Source organism: Lipotes vexillifer, unplaced genomic scaffold (assembly GCF_000442215.2).
Source record: "Lipotes vexillifer unplaced genomic scaffold, Lipotes_vexillifer_v1.1 scaffold957, whole genome shotgun sequence".
In the NCBI taxonomy this organism is placed as follows: Eukaryota; Metazoa; Chordata; class Mammalia; order Artiodactyla; family Lipotidae; genus Lipotes; species Lipotes vexillifer.
The window spans coordinates 134,747-155,433 of record NW_006791360.1 but is presented as its reverse complement, the minus strand read 5'-3'; the positions used below and the strand labels follow the sequence as shown (position 1 = coordinate 155,433).

The 20,687-nt window shown below is 49.0% G+C and overlaps 1 protein-coding gene across 1 annotated transcript in view; it reads left to right on the top strand.

The window, feature by feature from the left end:
• DZIP1L (DAZ interacting zinc finger protein 1 like) overlaps positions 1–10,051 on the top strand; it is a 43,148-nt gene extending 33,097 nt beyond the window's left edge. The window contains exons 12-17 of the mRNA XM_007464347.1: positions 1,385–1,518; positions 3,389–3,584; positions 6,302–6,518; positions 6,943–7,115; positions 8,182–8,321; positions 9,890–10,051. Coding sequence (XP_007464409.1) covers positions 1,385–1,518; positions 3,389–3,584; positions 6,302–6,518; positions 6,943–7,115; positions 8,182–8,321; positions 9,890–10,051 — 1,022 coding nt within the window. The remainder of the gene's footprint in view (positions 1–1,384; positions 1,519–3,388; positions 3,585–6,301; positions 6,519–6,942; positions 7,116–8,181; positions 8,322–9,889) is intronic.
• Positions 10,052–20,687: the final 10,636 nt, after the last annotated feature.

Sequence of the window (20,687 nt, the reverse complement as noted above, 5' to 3'; positions counted from 1 at the left end):
TTTTTTTTTTTTTTTTTTTTTGTGGTACGCGGGCCTCTCACTGTTGTGGCCTCTCCTGTTGCGGAGCACAGGCTCCGGACGCGCAAGCTCAGCTGCCATGGCTCACAGGCCCAGCCGCATCCGCGGCATGTGGGATCTTCCCGGACCGGGGCACGAACCCGCATCCCCTGCAGCGGCAGGCAGACTCTCAACCACTGCACCACCAGGGAAGCCCATAGCTCCAGAATTTTTGATTCAGTAGGTTGGACTGGGATCTGAGAATCTGCGTTTCTAATAAGTGACAGGTGGTGCCGATGCCATGGCTCACACTTTGAGAACCGCTGCTCTAGGACAGCTGGTTCTCAGGCATGGCTGTTGTTAGGTCTGGGGAGTTTCACAAATAGATCTTAAGGCCTGGGGCCCACCCTCCGAGATTCTGATATAATTAGCTTGGGATGCAGCCCAGGTGATTCCGATAGGCAGCCGGGGTTAAGGCCATCGCCTTGACTGTGAGCTCCTTGAGGGTTTTCTTTAGTGTCCTCAGCACTGGCCTGTTCAAGCTCCACGTTACTTGTCAGTAAACCTCTACTGAGTGAATCAAAAGGCTGGTCCATCTGTAACCACAGTGGCCCCCGGCATTGGACCTGAAGAGCACTGCTGGGAGGCCTTCCCTGACTCACCCGGGATGGCCCCTTTGTAGCAGTTATCACATTTTATTGTAATTGCTTATCTTGTTACCCACTGGGTCGGTATTTCTCAAGGTGCAGTCTGTGGCTCACCTCCATCAGAATCATCTGGGCAAGTTAAAATGCAGATTCCAGGGCCCTTCCCCAGACCTAGACTCTCTGGAGGATGGGGCCAGGGAATGTACACTTTAAACCCAGGCAATTCTGATGTATATAATCGGAGGGAGAACGCCTGATTTAGACAGTAAACAAGGGGAGCAGGAAGCTATCTGTCCACCGTATGTATATGTATACATACATCGTGCATGTAAGCCAAATCATTATGTTGTACATCTTAAACTTATACAGTGTTGTATGTCAATTATATCTCAATAAAGCTGGGGCGGGGGCGTGGGGTGTGAAGACCAGAGCCCAGGGAACAAACTGCTCTCAGGACTCAAGTGTGAGTCAAAAGCCTGAAATCTCTCAGTTAACCTGGGACAGGACTGAGCCAGATCTTGGAGGTCCAGACCGGCAGGGGATGAGGATCCTGGAGGTGGGTAGGGGGTCTACAGCAGTGGTTCCCAGGAGGAGAAGGACCCGGGGATGGACACTCAGAGGGGATTGGTGGCCCTGGGTGCACAGGCTGGAGACCAGGATCCCTGGCTGGGTGCGGTGTGGCTTTGGGAGTAGAGGTTTCAGGCACCCAGGCTGACCTTGGTGGTTGTCCTGTGCTGCAGAGCTGGAGGACTCCCGCAGTGGACAGCAGAAGGTGCTGGCAGCTCTCAGTCGAGACTCCACCTTGCTGAGGCAGTTCAGGCCAGTCCTGGAGGACACCCTGGAGGAGAAGCTGGAAAGCATGGGGATAAAGCGAGTGAGTTCCAGGGCCACTGGCAGGGCCGGTACCTACCGTTTAGACACAGGCCATTCTTGAACCGACAGAGGGTCAGTTCTTTACCTTGTAAGCTTATTCATCTTATTTGTTCCAGTGGGGCACCTTTGGTATCCAGGGATATAAACCTGCACAGCTGGCACTGTGGTCTCTTCTCTCTTTCCTCCAACGGCTTCCTGAGATGTCACCCTGTGTCCTGACTTCTCCGTGCTCTCCACTCATTGGCTGCTTTCTGCGGCGTCTCTATTTTGTTGTTGTTGTTCACATATTCAACAAATATTTATTGAGCACCTTTGTGCTAAGTAGTGTACTAGATGCTGAGAATACAGTGATGAATTAGACAGAACTGACAATTTTTTTCATCGAGTTTACAAATGGTAGGGGACTCAGGTATTAAACAATGATTGTCCAGAAATTTAATAATTTACAATTGTGAGAACTACTCTGCAAGAGAGGTATTGGATGCTATAGGAATGAATAATAAGGGGATGTGCCTCAGCTTGAAGGTCCAGGTGTGACGGTGGACAATATGTGGATATTACTTTGACAGGTTACTCCTCTCCAACTGGATAGAGTCTCAGTGGAACTACCAAACAAGATGTCCCATCTTCCCCTGGACAAAGGGAGTATATGTGCCCCAAAGGACTGTGTCTCTGTTTCTGACAGAGGGAATTTAATTGGCTCAGTGTGGCCTTTGGAGGGGCCCCTTGGGTGAAGTGTCCATCATCGGTGGCACACGTGGCCGTGCCCACTCAGCAGGTGGCTGTGGGTGGAGCAGGCTCTGAACACTCTGGTACAAATTAGCATTTGAACACCATTGTCCCTACATGCCCGTGTTCAACCAGAGTACGCATATTATCATGAAAGGCATTATTTTTGGCTGCGTTGGGTATTCATTGCTGTATGCGGGCTTTCTCTAGCTGTGGTGCGCGGGCTTCTCATTGTGATGGCTTCTCTTATTGCGGAGCATGGGCTCTAGGCGCACAGGATTCAGTAGTTGTGGCACGTGGGCTCTAGAGCGCAGGCTCAGTAGCTGCCGTGCATGAGCTTATTAGTTGCTCCGCGGCATGTGGGACCTTCCCAGACCAGGGCTCAAACCCGTGTCCCCTGCATTGGCAGGTGGATTCTCAACCACTGCGCCACCAGGGAAGCCCAGTGACATCTATTATTAAAAAACACACCTTGTTATCAAAGAAGCTGAGCATCGCATCGTTGAGAATACTAAAAAAAAAAAAAAAAAAAAAAAAAAAAACAGACACCTAGGTTTAATGTAGCAAGGATGCCCCCTAATCACTGACTGTTTTCAACTACTGATCAATCTAACTCTGGCCTTTACGTTCAGTCTTAATTCAACCATTTCTTTCTAATCTTAAATGATTTCTCATGGGCTCTAGGTGAATGTCAAAAGCCCAAGCAAGTTCCAGCAGGTTTTGGAAGGGTGCCTGGCTTTGTTTTTTTGCAGTTGATGTTTTCAAATCTTGTTAGCCACGGAGGACAATGTGTCCAGCATAACGATAGTGCCTGGGGGTACAAAAAGGAGCAAGCCATGGTCTCCCCACTGTAGGATTCGGTCGGGTAGTGGAGAGGCATGTCCCACCTAAGCCTGTATGCTTGATGTCGATGGACTGGTGCATAGCCCCTTTGCACCATCCTGCTGTGTGTGCTTTGCTGGGGCCCCCAGGTCCTAGCCCACCTTGCTTTCAGCAGCCTGCTCGCCCTGCTCTAATGCTCAGCTCCTCTCCCAGAAGCACCGGCACTGATCCCAGTGACTCTCAGGCCAGCAGCAGCTTTGAGAGGCTTAGGGAAGGAGAAGGGGAGCCCATCCCCAGAGGGAACCTCTGTGGTCTTCCAGGATGCAAAGGGAATCCCTGCTCACACCCTCCGACACCTGGAGTCCCTCCTGCGAGCCCAGCGGGAACAGAAGGCGGGGAGGTTTTCTGAATTTCTGAGTCTGAGGGAGAAGCTCATCAAGGAAGCCAGCAGCAGAGTGAAGGAGGAGAGACAGTGGAACAGGGCCCCAGTGTCCCAGCCAGACGGCGAGGCTCCAGGTGAGCTGGCGAGTGGGCTTGCTCGGGGCTGTGACCTGCGAGGGTGCAGGCTTGTTTGCGTATAAGGGGGTGCGTAATCCCCCCGTCCACATCCAGGGCTTTGCTCTGAAGGGCCAGACGACAGGGTCCTCCCAGGTGGCTGAGTCCAAAAGTCTTCTGCTGGAAAAACAGAGTCTGTGGATGGGGTGGGGTGGGCACCAGAGTCCCTCGGGGAAGCAGAGGAGAGCCAGGACCAGAGCTGTGCTCAGCCCTGAGCTGGCCCTGCTCCGACGCGCTGCCACCTTCAGCAGCGTAGCTCTGCGCTGTTTTACTTGCTTGGACCACAAGTTGAGCTTTGCCGCAACAGAGAGCAGCCCATTCTGTTTGTGGCTCTATAAACCAGGCCTGTCAGCACAGAGGCTGCCGGTGGAGGCAAGGATCCGTCAAACGAATACTCGGCTCTGGGGCAGCGGTTGGGCCAGTTTGGCAGGTGGACAAGTCCTCAGAACTCAGATGTCTCCTGGGCCGGGTCCAGCTGCTGCTTTGTCCCTGGAATTTGTGATATTGAAAGGCCCTGTGGGTCTCGTGGAGGACTGAAGTATGTGGGCGAGGACCCTCCGCGCTCTGTCCTCAGGGCACGCAGGGAGCAAGGGAACTGTGTTCTTTGGCTCAGGAGCCCCCATCTCTAGATTCAGATCCACAGGCCGGGTGATGCTCTAGCTCCTTTCGGTCATGGACGTGTGCAGCCAGAGGAATGTCGCTTCTGCTGTCTCCTTGTGTCCGGGCAGGCCCCAACCTGAGCTCTGTATGCAAAGGAAGTTTCCAGAGTGTGGTCCACCCATCGCTGGGGGCTGTGAGGGTTGATTTTAGTTGGTACGTGAATCAATGATTTCAAGATTTAATCTTTATTTTTCTTCATGTACATTGGAAAAATATTACTAACATAGCAATCCTGAGAGCTCATGGAAATTATTACTTGCATAAGTATGAAGTGGGTACTTTATGTTTAAAAGTGGTGTCATTTTATATAAAAATGTTAAATAGAGATCAGGACAGTTGCTTTGAGAATATGGTGAAAATTGTGTCAATGATCTGGGTAACTCTGTCGTATTTGCTTTAAACTTCTGGCCTTGAAAGCTCTAAGGAAAGGATAGTTTTTAGTCTTGTACAGAAATCTCAGAGTGAAGGGTGTTTGTCCTGGTTGCTAACCTGCCTTTCACATAACCCTCTGCCTCAAATGCTCATTCATTCCTAATTTGTTTGAGTGCAGTATTTACTGAGGTTGACCTGGGCCGGGGCCTGCTCCCTTAGCTGGAAACCAGCCAGGACTAGGTGATGTGACAGGGCCAAGCACAGTCTGGGGCAGCTCGGAGGAGAGGGGAGGGGCCCCGAGGGAGGTTGAATGGAAGCCCCCTCTGAGTCCTGGTTTCCAAAAGAAGAGAAAGTTTTCTTGCTCTTCAAGGTGCTACCCTCCCCTCCAGTGCTTGGTCCCAGAGCCTGCAGTGGGAACCTCCCCTGGCCCCCACCTTTTGTCTCCGCTTCCCTGGCCTTGGGTCCTGCCTTCTCCAGGGCCCATCACTGACCTGTGAGATGAACACTGTTCTCTTGGCATTTCGTAGGCCTCCTTCCAGCTCTGCTCCCACGTGTTCTCTTTCTAGGCCCCATGAGTGCTGTAAGAAAGCTCACCTCCTGTCTCTGCTCAGAGTATGCCTCTTTTGTTTTGGGGCAAAGCTGCGGGCTGCAGCCAAGGCAGTGGCAAGAGCCCTAGATTTGGGATGACTGACGATCTGGGTTTGCATCTGCCGCTGACTTCCATGGAATCGTGGGTCTTGAGCAAGTGTTCCTGAATCCCTGGAAGCCTGTCTGGGGCTAAATGGATGTTGGATGTAAAGTGCTTAGCTTGGTCTGTGCATAGTAACTGTAGCTGTTGTTGTTTTCCCTCAGCAAGTTAACCCTCCTTTCAGTTTACTCTTTCCTAGAAACCCCACTTCTGTGTAAATGCATTCTCCGAGAGCTGTGCATTTTGAACTGTCTTTTCGAACTTCGAACTACAGTTAGAAATGCATTTTATGCTGTGGCTCAGTCCACACGTGTAAGAGTTTGATGACACAGTACTTACTCGGACTCCCTGTGATGCACTTTCTCTCCTCTTCTCTTCCCATAAAAAAACTGCCTATCCTGCATTACTGCCCGCCCCTTGTGATTCGCGAACTGGAGGGGCTGTATCTAATTGCCTGCCTTAAGCACTCCTGCACAAGCTGAGTTCTGGGAGGCGGGTGTGTGGCTCTCGATGGCCCAGGTGGTCCACCAGCGCCCTCTCGTGGCAGCAGAGCCTTCCTGCAGGGCTGCCTGCACTCCAGCAGCAGCCACTTGGGTTGGGTAGAGAAGGAAGTAGGTGGCCTTGGCGAGGCCAGCTTCTACGATTGTGTTGGGGGAGCTGCAGACACGTTGGACCCTCTTCAGACCTGCTGCCTCCCGCGGGTCTTCCGAAACGATGCCATGACCCTGGAACACCAGCTGGTCTCTTGGTCTCTGATGAAACCGTGGGTCCCGGCCCCAGGTCTGGCCAGCAGCAGGACACTTGGGGTGGGGGAAGTTATTAAATCCGCTGTGATTATTACGGTACTCTGCACAGAGTGACTTGCCCATTTCCCGTGAGTGGAGCCTCTTTCTGCATCTCTCGGGCTCGAGGGCCCGGATGGGTATGCTCTGAAACTCACTCTTACCTGTGTTTCTAGTCAAAAGCCAGCACAGCACAGCGGTCACCAAAGAGGCCCAGCCAAAGGCCAGGACCCTGCACGTGGCACAGTCATCCAAGCCGGCAGAGTCCCCTGTGTCACCTCTTCAGAGCCGCAGCAGCCACGGCCCGGGCCTGGCTCAGGGGCCCACCCCTACTCCTGGCTCCAGAGCGCCTGGACCCTCCAGCACCCTGCCTTACCTGGGGCCCGGGCTGAGGTGAGCCGGGCTCTGCGCTCTCCCCGGGTGTGTGGTGTGGCTCCCGCCCTGTCCTGGGCCCCCCACAGGCTTCTGCGGAGGGGAGGGGCAGAGGCAGAAGTGAACAGGAAGGGCCTCAGGTGCGGTCCAGCCCTAGCTCCCATGAAGAGACTGGGGTCCTTTGCTCCCAGCCAGGACACACCTACCCTCCCCTTACTCACCGGTCCCCAAGCCTTGGTTGCCACGCTGGAGGGGGCTGGGTCTTCATCTGCTCACAGAGGAGCTGGTGTGGCTGCCACTCTCCAGATGACTCCTGGCTGGTGTCTGGGCCCAGGGAGGGAGCAGGGCTGGCTCTGGGCAAACCAAACAAGCTTGCAAGTGGTGAAGTGTGGTGTTGAACGTCTTCCTTCCGGCCCACACATCGCCCGTTTCTTCTTTTCCTCAGCAGTACGCCCCCGTTCAGTTCTGAAGAGGCCTCGGAAGCAGATGCCAGCTCTCATGTGTCCCTCCAGCCCCCGAGAGTTCCTTCGAGGATGGGGCCCTGGCCGCAGGATGACTCGGACTGGTCTGACACCGAGACCTCGGAGGGGAGCGCCCAGACGCCTGGCAAGAGCTCAGGTGGGCTGGCTTCCTCAGGAGAGGGAGGTTTTCTTATAAAAATGTTAAGAGGCTTGTAGCTTCTGGCTTCAGTTGCATTTTCTAGCCAAAGATGAAAGGATATGGAACTTCTGTCTTTCCAAAGTCGGTAAGTGGGAGTGCTGGGGTGTAAGCCCCGCTCTATCTGCCAAGTCCAGTGTCCGTGGATTCTGCAGTAGTTCAACTTGTCCACAGCGTGTTCCAAGCCTGCCAATCCATCGACCACCAGAACCGGATCTCTGGGGAAGGACTGACGACCTGCCGGGCGAGGTGATAGGGTGTAAACATCTAGGAAGCGGGAATCTGGAGTCCTCGGACACGCTTCAGCCTCTGTCACTTGCTCCCTGCGTGTGCTTGTGTGAAGGGTTTCGGTTCCTTTGCTGTAAAATGAGGTTTCCGGACAAGATGGGTAATGAGGGGTGAGGTACACATTAGGCCCTTAACAAACAGTTTTTGAATGAATCAGTGAGCCGAGGGCTGTCGTAGCTCCGGACCTCTGTTCAGGCCCCAGATGTTTGAATCCTGGAAGTCCGTGGCTAGCTCCCTGCTTCTTGGCCAGTCCTGAGGTCTGGACACCCACCTTGCTCTCCCACATCACCAGAGTCCATTGATAATGTAGTCACTGCTTAGCCCCCTTCTTGCGTGGAGTTCACAGAAAGAGTGTCTGGCCCGCAGCCCTCCTGTGCGAATTTATATTGATGATATTTCTTCGTTTCTCTGTGAAGGTGTTGGACGGGGAACTGCACGTTAGTCTTGCAGTTCATGTACCAACTGAGCAGGGATTCCTCCCGGCCTCCCGTTGAGAGGGAAGGGCAGCTTCCTAAGCCTGTGTCCCCAGCCGTGTCCTTAAGTGCACAGTACGCTTACAGGATGTTCCAAGCACACGCCGGCCTGGGCCTCTCTCTCTTTGCCCCTCTTTTACTGTTTTTGCCCTTCCTTCTTCCTCTTGACCCTTTTCCACGCTCCCTTTATCCACACCAGAGCCTGGATGTGACCCATAAGGATGATGCATTCAGACTCCGGGCTTTTCCCCCTGGTTGCCTTCCAGGAACACTGGTGCGGTCGATGGCCAGAAATCATGAGAAGCAGCTGGAGGCTTTGGCCAAGAAGCCTGCTGGAGAGGTCAGTCTGTTCTGCAAGCCCAATGCCGGGTCACAGAGGGCTGCTGTGCCAGGAGGGAAGCCCCAGGTAGGCTGTAGGACCTTGGCGGCTGCCTTGCAATTCCCTACAGAGCCAGCTCTGAGTTTGGGGGCCTGAGGGAGGGTCCAGCGAGCGTCAGCCTAGGCCCTGGTGTGACACTGCGGGTGACCTCACTGTCCCCTCTGCCCTTGCACAGGTAGAGGGATGGCCACTTTGCAATGCTTGTTGTTTCAGTATACGAACAACCACTCAGTGGGTTGTGTCTCCGGGCCGCACATGCTCCCACTTGCTGCCTCTGATAGACCCCGGGCCCAGCTCTGTGTCTGGCTTCCTGCAGTAGCTGCTCTCCTCTGGCTCTGCCTCACTCCGCAGCCAACCCCTCCCCCTTCCTTCATGCCCTGAGGACCCCAGCGCAAGGCTGTGTGCAGAGCAGATTGCTTCACAGGGTGGGGTGTTGGAGTAGCATCACGCAGCACGTCAGAGTAGGCCACAACACACAATGGGGATATTTAGACTAAATATTCAAGGCCATTTCTCATCACTAAGAATGTCTCGATGGCCTTACCTCTCTCAGGCTCCAGCTGCCATCAGATTTAGAACTCAGATGCTCAGCCTTCCAGACCATTCCCGTCAGGACGTCCTCTTCGCTGCCCGCCCCCCATCAGGGAACAACTTCCATATTCCTGTTGCTGTCTTAGGCAGAAACATTTCGAGCTCTTATTACTTTACACTCCTTTCTCAATCAAGAAGATGCATCCTGGGATGCCATTGCCCTAAAATTCAGAAAGAGTGGGCCATCACTTTTTGGTTCTCCCTAGCATACTCCCCCAACCCCAAATACCTACCTTGTACTACATAACATGTTTGGTTTATTATGCAGCCCATGTGTGTTTGCGAGTAATGAGTCTAAAGGATTTAAAAAGTATTCATCCCTTTTCCCATGTTGTGAAAGAACACCGACAGCCCTAAGCAGGTTGAGGCGCTGCTCAGAGCCTGCTTGCCGCCCCAGGCCCTGCTGGTTTCTGATTGGTTGGCCTTACATTCCAGGCAAATGGCCTGGGCACTGAGAGCTCTGGGAGGGGTGACCGTGGCTCTGGTTCCAGGACAACCTGGGGCCTTGGCCCATTCTGGGCTCCTCAGTTGGCCCCAGCCCAGACCCTTTCCAGGCGGAAAGATTCCTGGCACTTCGAGTTCCCCTCACGCTCCTATGGTCAGAGTGTTTCCCAGCCCCTAGACAAGAATTCTGTGGCAGGTGGGGTGGGCGTGTTAGCCCCTGGTGCATCAGCTCAGGAATTTGGAGAAGTTGAGGCTCTAGGCTTCCAGATCCATCACTGTGGGCAGTTAAAAAATCTGCACAAAGTTTAAATTACAACAAGAGCAACCTGCTCTGCTACAGGCCTCTCCAAGAGCTTGCCTTGATGTGGCCAGTGGGATTTCAGGGGTGTCTGCATTGCTGTGACCCCAGGTCTCTGAAGCAGGTTCTCAGGGAAATGAGAAGGCAGGAGAAGCATCCCCCTCCTGCTTTCTTCCAAATCCGCGTTTTGTCCCCATGTCCGTCCTGCATATCCATCCTCCCTTGTCAGATGCATTTTCTTCTCCCCCTCCCCTCCCTGCAGCTTTCTGAAGATGAGAGTGACTTGGAGATCTCTTCCTTGGAAGATCTCGCCCAGGACCTGATCCAGAGAGAGAAACCAAAGCCCTTGTCTCGCTCGAAGCTCCCAGAGAAGATTGGTGCCAGCTCCTGGAGCCCTGGTCAGCCCAGGGCCCCTGGCTGGTGATCCTGTTCCAGAGCCTGGCGGCCAGAGGACCAGCCTCCTCGCCCAGCTGGGTGGGGCTGGCTCACGGTCCCCCCCAACAGATGGGGCTGCTGGGCCTCTTGTCGTCACCAGTAACCGAGAGGTCTTCTCCCCTGGAGAGAAGCAGAGCAGAAGATGGATGTGATCTCTCCCGCCCCCTGTGAGGTGCCCTGGCAGTGCCCCTGGGTCCCAGGGCTTGAGAAAGGGTTGTAACAGGACCTCAGAGGAGCCTCCTTCTTCCACCTCCACGTTCACTCCAGACTGAAAGGAAACACTTGGTCTCTAGTCCAGAGCGTTTTGTAAACCTGCAGAAACACTGTAGAGATGGGTCTTTTATGGGGTCCTTTTGGGGACTTATGCCTGAGCCAGTCATTCACTGATTGACCCACAGCCATTTACTGAGGTCCTCCAGCCTCTCACTGCTGAGTTGGGATAGAGGCAGAGATGGGGGTTGAAAAGTACAGGGTCATAATCTGTTGACAGAGATTAGGATGCTATGGGAGCGCAGACAGAGCCTCCCAGTGCAGCCTGGGGTGACCTTGGAGAGCTTTCCAGAGCTGATGTCTGGCAGGGCCTGCTCGTGGGTGGGAGGGAAGGAGGGCCTCATATCCCCAAAGAACCACAAATTAAATTTTTGATATTATTTCTAAAATTAGGTTATGTATATAACTACTGTTTTTTTTTTTTAATTTGAAAAGCATTAATTTATTACATGTAAACCTTTAAATATAGTACAATGTTTCTCACTCTCTGGTATTTCTTCCTGCTTTTGGCGCTTTAGCAGGGGCTGGGTGGGGGCTGGAGCCATCTGTACCCCAACTGTGTCAATTTAGGGCCTTTGGGGTGCAGTTGCCAAGATGGAGATAGGATTGCGGTTGGTTTGCTGGGGAGTCACACCGGCGGAGGAAGCCGGATCGGGCAGGGAAAGCGCTCACGTGCAATGCAGGTCTGACCTCTGTGGGAGAAGGGAGAGCGGGAAGCAGGAGTGGGGAGGGGGGAGCCCCAGACTGCCTTGCGGCTGACATCTCCACCAACCCTGTGGGAGCTCCACAGAGCAGGCACTGCCCACCAGGGAGTCCCCACTGGGCAGGAATGGCCAGGACCTCGTGCCCCCAGCCAGCTTGGCCATTGGCTGGGGTGCCCAGGCAAGTGAGACCTAGTTGAACAGCCACTGTTTTCCCTAAAGGGAAACCCAGCCGCGCACCTCCAGGCCTCATGAGTAGAGGGAATAGCATGATGGACCCACGTTCCCAACACCCAACTTCAACCGTTGTCAACTCAGCTCGTGGCCAGTCTTGCCTCACCTACCTCTCCCCACTGCCTCGGGCCTGTCCTTCTACCCAGCCCTCCATCCAGGCTTCTTTTGACCTCTGGGTGGTCCTGACACCTGGACTAAGCCCTGAAGTTCTAGCAGGAGGAACCAGGGGAAATGAGGAGGAAAGGCACTGCAGAGGGCAAAGGAGATCTGGGGCACAGGAGGCTTGGGGGTGTCATGGTGCCAGGCTGTTCAGTGAGGCCAGAGGCTAGCTTATGAAGGGCCTTACGTGGGACTTGGGTCAGCCCACCCCTTAGCTCCTGGGGAGTAAGTTCCTTTGTGGATCTTGGGGGTGTCATGGTGCCAGGCTGTTCAGTGAGGCCAGAGGCTAGCTTATGAAGGGCCTTACGTGGGACTTGGGTCAGCCCACCCCTTAGCTCCTGGGGAGTAAGTTCCCTTTGTGGATCTCATACCTTTTTTTTTTTTTTCTTTTTTTTTCTTCGGTACGCGGGTCTCTCACCACCGTGGCCCCTCCCGTCGCGGAGCACAGGCTCCGGACGCGCAGGCTCAGCGGCCATGGCTCACGGGCCCAGCCGCTCCGCGGCATGTGGGATCTTCCCGGTCCCGGGGCACGAACCCGTGTCCCCTGCGTCGGCAGGTGGACTCTCAACCACTGCGCCACCAGGGAAGCCCTGGATCTCATACCTTTGAACAGCTGAGAAGGTGTACAACCAGACTCTCAGTGGCAAGTGACGAGGGGAAGGGACAGTGAGTGGGGAGTGGTGGGGGCAGTTCATCCCTCTCTCAGAGTTCTGCCGACAAAGTTATGCTTTCTTATTCACAGGCTTTGGGCAAGGAAGGTGTAAAAAGGTGCTTGTGGGGTCCCGCGCCACATGCTGGTTTCCCGTAGCTCTGAGTGCACTACCGTTGCCAGTCGCCCACATCACAATGCGCTATGGAACCTCTGCTTTTCGGCCTCAGGGTTGTCTCTGGTGGGAGGTTGCACAGGCTACTTGCAGGTACAGCCTGCAAATGCTGGAGAGCTGTCTCTACCAGGGCAGCCCACACCCAAGGTGGAGTGGGAGTTGGTGAGTAATCGCTCCAGCCTTCCCGTGCTTTGGTGGGACAGTTCTGAGGTTAATTCTGCAGTTTCTCAAAGTTCCCAGGGGGAGTGAATCCAGTCCCCTGCAACAGTTACAATTTATTAACACGCCCTTTATTGGCCTTTCTCCCTCTGGTTTCATTTTTCTCACCCTCTCGCTTCCGCTTCTTGGGAGCATCTCTGAAATAAATAAAACCTGTACCCAAGTCCTTGACTCAGGTTCCGCTTTCAGGGGGACCCAAGTGAAATAGATGTGAGTACCCATGTGTTTTGCGTGTGCTTACACATGCTAGTGATAATCACCTGTACAGAATGACTCTGTTCCTGAATGCACATTATTAAGTTCTATGTCCCCAAATGTATTTCTCTATCTACTCTGGAGACTCACATATTAGTTTCGCATTTCTATGCTGTTTACCCCTCCCTACTTTCAAATACATTAAAATTTTGTGGGGGCAAGATTTATAAGAACTTTGAAACATATGTGTATTAGTCAGGGTTCTCCAGAGAAACAGAAGCAATAGGATATAGATATAGGTTCAGAGGTAGATATGTGAAGAGGAAATTTATTACAGGAATTGGTTCATGCAGTTATAGAGGCCGAGAAGTCCCATGATCTGGTGTCTGCAGGCTGGAGAACCAGGAAAGCTTCTCAGTCCTGGAGTGTGAAGGCCTGAGAACCAGGAATTACAAGTCTCAAGGGCAGGAGAAGATGGGCGTTCCAGCTCAAGAAGAGAGAGCTAAATCGCCCTTTATCCTTCCTCTGCCTTTTCATTCTATTTGGGCTCTCAATGGATTGGATGATGCCCAGCCAGGCTGGTGAGGGTGGATTTTCTTTGCTCAGTCTACTGATTCAAATGCTAATCTCTTCCGGAAGCACCCTGAGAGACACACCCAAAAGTAAAGTTTTCCCAGCTATCTGGGCATCCCTTAGCCTAGTCAAGTTGACCCTGACATAAAATTAACCATCACAATATGTAACATAGTAAATTATTTAAAAATTATCCAAGCAGTAAGATTGATGTAGAAAAATTAGAAAACACAGATAATCAAAAAGAAAAATAAATTTGAATAACCCCTAAATCCAGAGTCAACTACTAGGTATGCATGCACTGATTAAAAACATACATATGTCTCCTTCCTAGAGATCAACTATATTTATTCTTCTCTAACTTGATTTTCCTTCTTGAAAATAGATTATAAATGTCCTTACATCAGTACGCATGTATCAACATAATTATATTTAATGGCCACGTAGTATCACAAGGTAAAGATTATAAAAATGTATTTAGCCAAGCGTTCCTACTTTGGGCCTTTGATAAATCATGGAGTGATAAACAAACGTGTATATACATCTTTGTGAGCTTAATAAAGATTTCCTTAGGATAAGGACTTAGAAGTGAGGTTGCTGGATCAACATCGTAATGAAAGCCAGCACTATATGCCAGGCACTGGTCCAAGTTTCTTACGAATATTCACTGACTGAGGACTTGACTGGCGGTCCAGTGGTTAAGACTCTGAGCTTCCACTGTAGGGGGCACGGGTTCCATCCCTGGTCGGGGAACTAAGATCCTGCAGGCCGTGTGGTGCGGACACACACACACACACACACACACACACACACACACGCAAAATTCACTGATTGAACCTGACAGTAACTCTTTGAGGAGGTGCTGCTATTACAGTCATTTTAGGACTAGGACGTGAGACACAGAGCAGTTAAACTTGCTTTGAGTCCTGTCTCCAGTAAACAGTATGACTGGGATCTGACCTGGCCAGCTGGCTCTGGAGCCCTGGCTCCTCACCGTGTATTTTTTTTTCATATATATTTTTTCTTTTCTATTTCTCTTCTCCTCTTTTTGTTTTAAATTAATTAATTAATTTATTTATTTTTGGCTGCATTGGGTCTTCGTTGCTGAGCGCGGGCTTTCTCTAGCTGCGGTGAGCGGGGGCTACTCTTTGTTGCGGTGCGCGGGCTTCTCATCGTGGTGGCTTCTCTTGTGGTGGAGCGTGAGCTCTAGGCACGAGGGCTTCAGTCGTTGTGGCCCATGGGCTCAGTAGTTGTGGCTCATGGGCTCTAGAGCGCAGGCTCAGTAGTTGTGGCACACGGCCTTAGTTGCTCCACGGCATGTGGGATCTTCCCGGACCAGGGCTCGAACCCGTGTCCCCTGCACTGGCAGGTGGATTCTTAACCACTGCGCCACCAAGGAAGTCCCTCACCATGTATTTAGCGGGATTTTCATTACATAAACACTCTCCAGAGAACCTGAGCCACTGAGACTAGTGTTTGGGGTGCTCCTTTTCTCATTCCCTTGCCACCAGGGGGTATCATTCATCTCTAAATGTTTGGACAGTGTGATAGATGAAAAACGAAACCTCACCTTTTAAAAAATTTACATTTTTTAGTTTTCTTCTAAGACAGGATTTCTTTTTTCATTTTCCTATCAATTATTTCTATTTCTTCTTTTATAAATTGCCCGATTATATTCTTAGTGCTTTTATTTGGTCAGTTGATGTAATTAATTTTTCCTTGTTGTTTTTTCCTTTATCTTTAAAAAAAAAATTATTTATTTATTTGTTTGTTTGTTTATTTTGGCTGTGCCGGGTCTTTGTTGCGGCACACGGGACCTTTGTAGTTGTGGCATGCGGGCTTCTTAGTTGCGGCATGCGAACTCTTTCTTAGTTGTGGCATGCATGTGGGATCTAGTTCCCCGACCAGGGATCAAACCCAGGGCCCCTGCATTGGGAGCGTGGAGTCTTACCCACTGGACTACCAGGGAATTCCCTCTTTATCTTTTTATTATGGAAGATTTCAAGCATATATAAAAATGTATAATGGCCGTGATGTCCTCATGGCTCAGCTTTAACAATTATCAACACGTGAAGACTCTTATTTCCTGCAAAGCTCTTGCCAACCTCCTCCTGAATAATCATATTATTATATCTACAGATATTTCCATATGTATCTCTAAAGTATATTTCCTTTTCAAAACAACCACTTTACCACCACCACTAAAACAAAAGTCAGTAATATCTTCTAAACGTCATCCAGTCTGTTGTGTTCACATGTCCTCTCTTTTCCTATACGTGTTTATGTCTCTTTTAATCCATAGATTTCATTTCCACTTTCCCCTTCCTTCCTTCCCTCCTTCCCTCCTTTTCTCCCTCACAATCCTTATTATTTTTTTTGTTGCTAAAGAAATTTGGTTATTTGCCTTGGAGAATTCCCCTGGTCTCGATTTTGCTGACTGCATTACTGTGATGGTGTTTAATGCATTCCTCTTTCCCCTGAACTATCTGTAAATTGTAGTTAGATCTAAATACTTGAGCGGGTTCAACTTTTTTGATGTTTAGATTCTTTTTTGACAAAACACTTCGAAGGTGGCACTGTGCACTTCCAGCAACAGGAACATAACATCTGGTTCCCTCTTTTTATGTTGTTGATGATGGCATTGATGATATATTGAGGATCATTACCTAAATCCATCTATTGATGAGGGATTTCCAAAATTATGATCGTCTATCATTCCTTTGGCATTTACTAGCTGGGACGCTTCTGTAAGGAGAAATTCCCCAAATAGAACTGTCTGGTTGCCTTAAGATACAGTTTATATAGGTAAGGAAGCTAAGGGTTTGATTCTTACTCCTTTCAAAATAATGAGATGGTTTCCTTCTGTACTCCATGGGAACCGTACGAACTCATACATTTAAATATATTTGATCTGTTGAAATTGATTGTGATTGTTGTCCTTATTGATGTTGAACTCATCGTCTTTGGCCAATGGGTGCTTCTTGCTCTTGGTTCCTGTGTCCTTTTGAATGACCTTAGCAGTCTGATAGCTTCCTTGCTATCTGTTATGACAGAAGATCCAGGCTCATAGCATACATTTCCTGCCTCAGACATGAAATTAGTAATTTCTCTGGGGAAATCCTGGTTTCTTTTAGAGGAAGATGATATTTACAGACACAACCTGGGTACCGTGGGGTCCTGGTTACCACTGGTATTGTCAATACTTCTAAGTGCTTTCAGTGGACAGAGACAGGAAATACAAGTAGGAAAATGTATTATAAGTTCCTACTGGTATTTCCCATTCAAATTCAGGACTACAGGATTTTTACTTTATTTCATTGATTTAATATCTATTTGTATCTCTTTTCTTCCACTGCAAGAGTCTTGGCTCTGAACAGCACGATCTCAGTCTTAGAATAGCAACACCAACTTTATTGTCCACCATATGAATATTAAAAACAGCTTAAAATCTATTACTGCTATATTTTGGAGTTTTGGGGTCCTGAGGGTGTATCCCACTAGGGGTTCCCAGTCAAATTACTATGTTTTAAAATCACTTCCAATAGTTTCTCTCTGTGGTTATGCTACTGAATGGCTGTATGGTTTGCGTCTTCGTTTTACTTTTGATTTGTAGAGGTAGCATTTTTATTATTTAATTTGCTTCCTATTGCTTTTATATATACATATTGCTAATATATAAAATGTAAATATATTAAAATTATATATATTATTATATAAATAAGAGTTTATATATATTGAAAATATTAATCCATTGTCATACTGCTATTTTTTGTCTTTTAATTTTGTTTATAGGTTCCTTCCCACAGAGAGATTTTTAAGTTTTTATATGTCTAACTGATGTTTTCCTTTATAATGTCTGCCTTTGGTGGTTGTCAGCATCAGAAAGGCTTTTTTCATGCCAATATTCATACATTTTCATCTATAATTTCTTTTACTTCTCTTAAAAAATTTAAAATTTGAATACTTAATATATCTGGACTTTGTGGGGGGAGGGTGTTAGCTGTGAGTTAGGGATGGTACTTATTTTTTTCCAAACAGTTAGCCAGTGGTCTCACCATCATTATTTGACAATTTATCCTTTCTTCACTTTTAAAAATATCCCCTTTATCAGATGTAAATTATTGTATGTGCTTGGATCTGTTTCTGGACTTTTTATTTATTCCATTAATCTGACGGTTCTGGCACTGGAATCGCACTGTTCTTAATCATTAAAATTTATCATCCAGCAGGTTGCAAATACCCTAATTATTTTTATCTCTCAGAATTTTATTATTGGTTATATTTCAAAGTTGAAATTATATCAGATTCTTATGAAGGCATCCAGATCCCCATCTATGAATAAACAAATAAATATGGATGGCTCCCACGTGCACCTTCATGAGCCCTAACTACAACTCTTATTTGAAGTTGGGTCTTGTCAAAGCTCTAACTTGCGGGCTTCCCTGGTGGCGCAGTGGTTGAGAGTCCACCTGCCGATGCAGGGCACATGGGTTCGTGCCCCGGTCCAGGAAGATCCCACATGCCACGGAGTGGCTGGGCCCGTGAGCCATGGCCGCTGAGCCTGCGCGTCCGGAGCCTGTGCTCTGCAACAGGAGAGTTCACAACAGTGAGAGGCCCGCATACCGCAAAAAAAAAAAAAAAAAAAAAGCTCTAACTTGGTCCTTAATTGGGTGTCTTTTGAATACTTCTAAGTAGAGTGTCCCGTTTCTCAGAAATCCTCCTGGATCTCACAATTCTTCCTCGATTCCCATCAGGCTGGTTCTTTGTAGGGTGGGAACGTAATCCGTGGTAGTGTGGGGTGGCAGTGTGCTGTAGGCTCAGTTAACAAAATGTTTTTCAGGTGATTCGAGGTTAACAGCTTTTATTTTGCCGATAAGAACATAACAGAAAGAAAGTATGCAACAGTTAACACACTAGCACCTTTATTTTATAGAAGATTTTTAATAGTAGATAAATAAGATTGAGTTAATCTTAGACTAGAAGACCTAACTTCCCAAGAATAGGCCTCTCACAATGACACGCACCCCTCATTTTCTTCATTCACTTCAAAACGAGGTGGACAAATGAGGACCTGATTATGGACCAGCTCTGGTCCCTAGCCTGGCACTCGGGAACCACAGTTTGTATCTGTGGACCATATATTACATGATTGCATGATTCAATAGGAAAAAAGAAAATGTAATGAGTTGTATCTTCTGAGATAACTTCAATAATGAGCTTAACTTATGCATGTAAGGATGATAATGATCGGAAGTTTATAATAGGTTGGTGGCTACAACCTGAAAAAGGTTTTTACCGCCTAAAAATCCGAACCCACAATTTAGGAATTAGAAGATGCTTTGATCTCATGGCTGGAATCTGATAGTGTTGTGAAACTGAGATACACATGAGACCATTTTCAATTGTGGAAAATCTAAAGTGAAATGACATTATAATAAGTTGATTTACACACTGTTATCAATTCTAAGTTTATAGGGAATTGAAGTAAAGCAAACTCTAAAGTCAACAAAACCTCAGCTGTGGTTCTGCACTTCTTTCTCTTCCTTGTGTGTGTCCCCTGCCAGTTTCTGAGGGGAGCTACTGAGATCCTCCAAGTCTTCTCTAAGAGGAAGGGATGTGGAAAGAATCATTCATACCTGCATGGCCTATTCTATGTCTGTTCTCATGCCTGTCTCAGTTACATACCCGTCTCCCTGGAGGTAACAGTGCAGGTTCCATGTTAGAATAATAGACAGAAGAAGACAGAGCTGCCAGGCACTAACATTTGCTAAGTTCTTTAGGGAGGAGGACATGTCGCTGATCCTTGTATCACCTGTTTCTACAGAGAGCAGACACTCCCCATCTGATAAGCCTAACTGGGCCAATTCTAAGTCAGTTATTGTGCCAGGAGTGTCTTCATAGCGTATGAAGACACACCTGATGACAAGACAAGAGAGAAGAACCAACATAAGCAAGGAAAGAAACATATTCCTAAGGGATAGAGAGGACTCAGGATAAAGGTCTGAGGGGGGTGAATGGAGGACCTGAACCGGAATGAGGTAATGAGCTGAATTGTTGCTGCAATAGCTGATCAGTGTTAGGCTCTTGTAGAAATGGAGATGTGTTCCATACTCAACAGAGCCCATCAGCATCATAGATCAAATAAATGGATGGTCTGAAGGAGTAGAGAGCTGCCTTCTGCTCACTGATTCCATGATTTGACCACAGTCAGAGATCTTACAGAGGAGAACCTGGGCCCAATAGCTGATCACTAAGGGTCCACTGAGCCCCAAGATTCTAGAGCCTTTTCTTTGCCTTGGTTCAGCACAATAGTTATTCAGAGAAAGTGCTTTGAATTCCTGACCAGAAGTGGTATGTTGGCTTAGAAGCTGCTACTGCTTATTTTATTTTGTGCAGTGCCTACCGCACAGTGGCACTGTGGCCCAGAGTGGATGGCTCATGAGGACTTTTCAATGACATGTACCTTTCCCCAAGAGATAACCAGGGCTCTTCCAGCCTGCACCACCACTCAGGACAGGTGGGCAGGACTTGGCAAATTGTCTTACTCAGCCAGGCAACTCTCCTATCATTAAAAAAACAAAAATCAAGAACCTTTGAAGATAGGTATAGAGCAGGGACTTGTCCTGCTTTCCTGCTTACGCTTGTGTTGCCAAGGCCTAGCAGAGAGTCTTTCACCAAAAAGGCAATCAACAAATACCAGTGGGTTTCCACAACCTGTGTTCTCAAGGAGACTCACTGTCAGGAAGTTTCCCCGTCCTGGAAGTGTCCAACACACAGGGCAATCCCACACGGAAAAGTCCTTATGACCTGTTTGCTTCCTCAGTTGCTGTACCGTCTCTCATTTTGTTTATAGATACATCTAATAGATTTGCTTATACCTGCTGCATCCCAGTCCTCATTCCTTCAATCTGTTAGATATACCCAGTCATAACTGAATCTCAGCCTTGGCTGACATGCCTTTGAGTTGCCCTTGAACTGTCTGTCCCCTACTCTTCAATATTCCAGCACATATGCATACCACTATCACCACCACCATCTCCACCATCACCACCACCTCTGCCATCACCACCACCACCACCGCCACTGCCACCACCGCCACCATCACCATCGCCACTGCCATCACCACCATCACTGCCATCACCACCACCATCTCCTCTGCCATCACCATCACCACCACCTCCTCCATCATCACGACCACCACCACCACCATCACTACCACCTCTTCAACCATCACCACCACCGCCGCTATCATCACCACCACTATCATCACCACCTCCACAACCACGACCATTGTATATTTATCCATGTAACTCTGGGGACTGTCACTCATTTGTGAACACATCTTCTATTGTAGACAGAGTGGAAAGAGCCTGAAGAAAGGAGCTAGGAGCACTGATTCAAATCCTGACAGCCACAGACCTGTTTTGTGACCTTGGGAAAGTCACGTAAC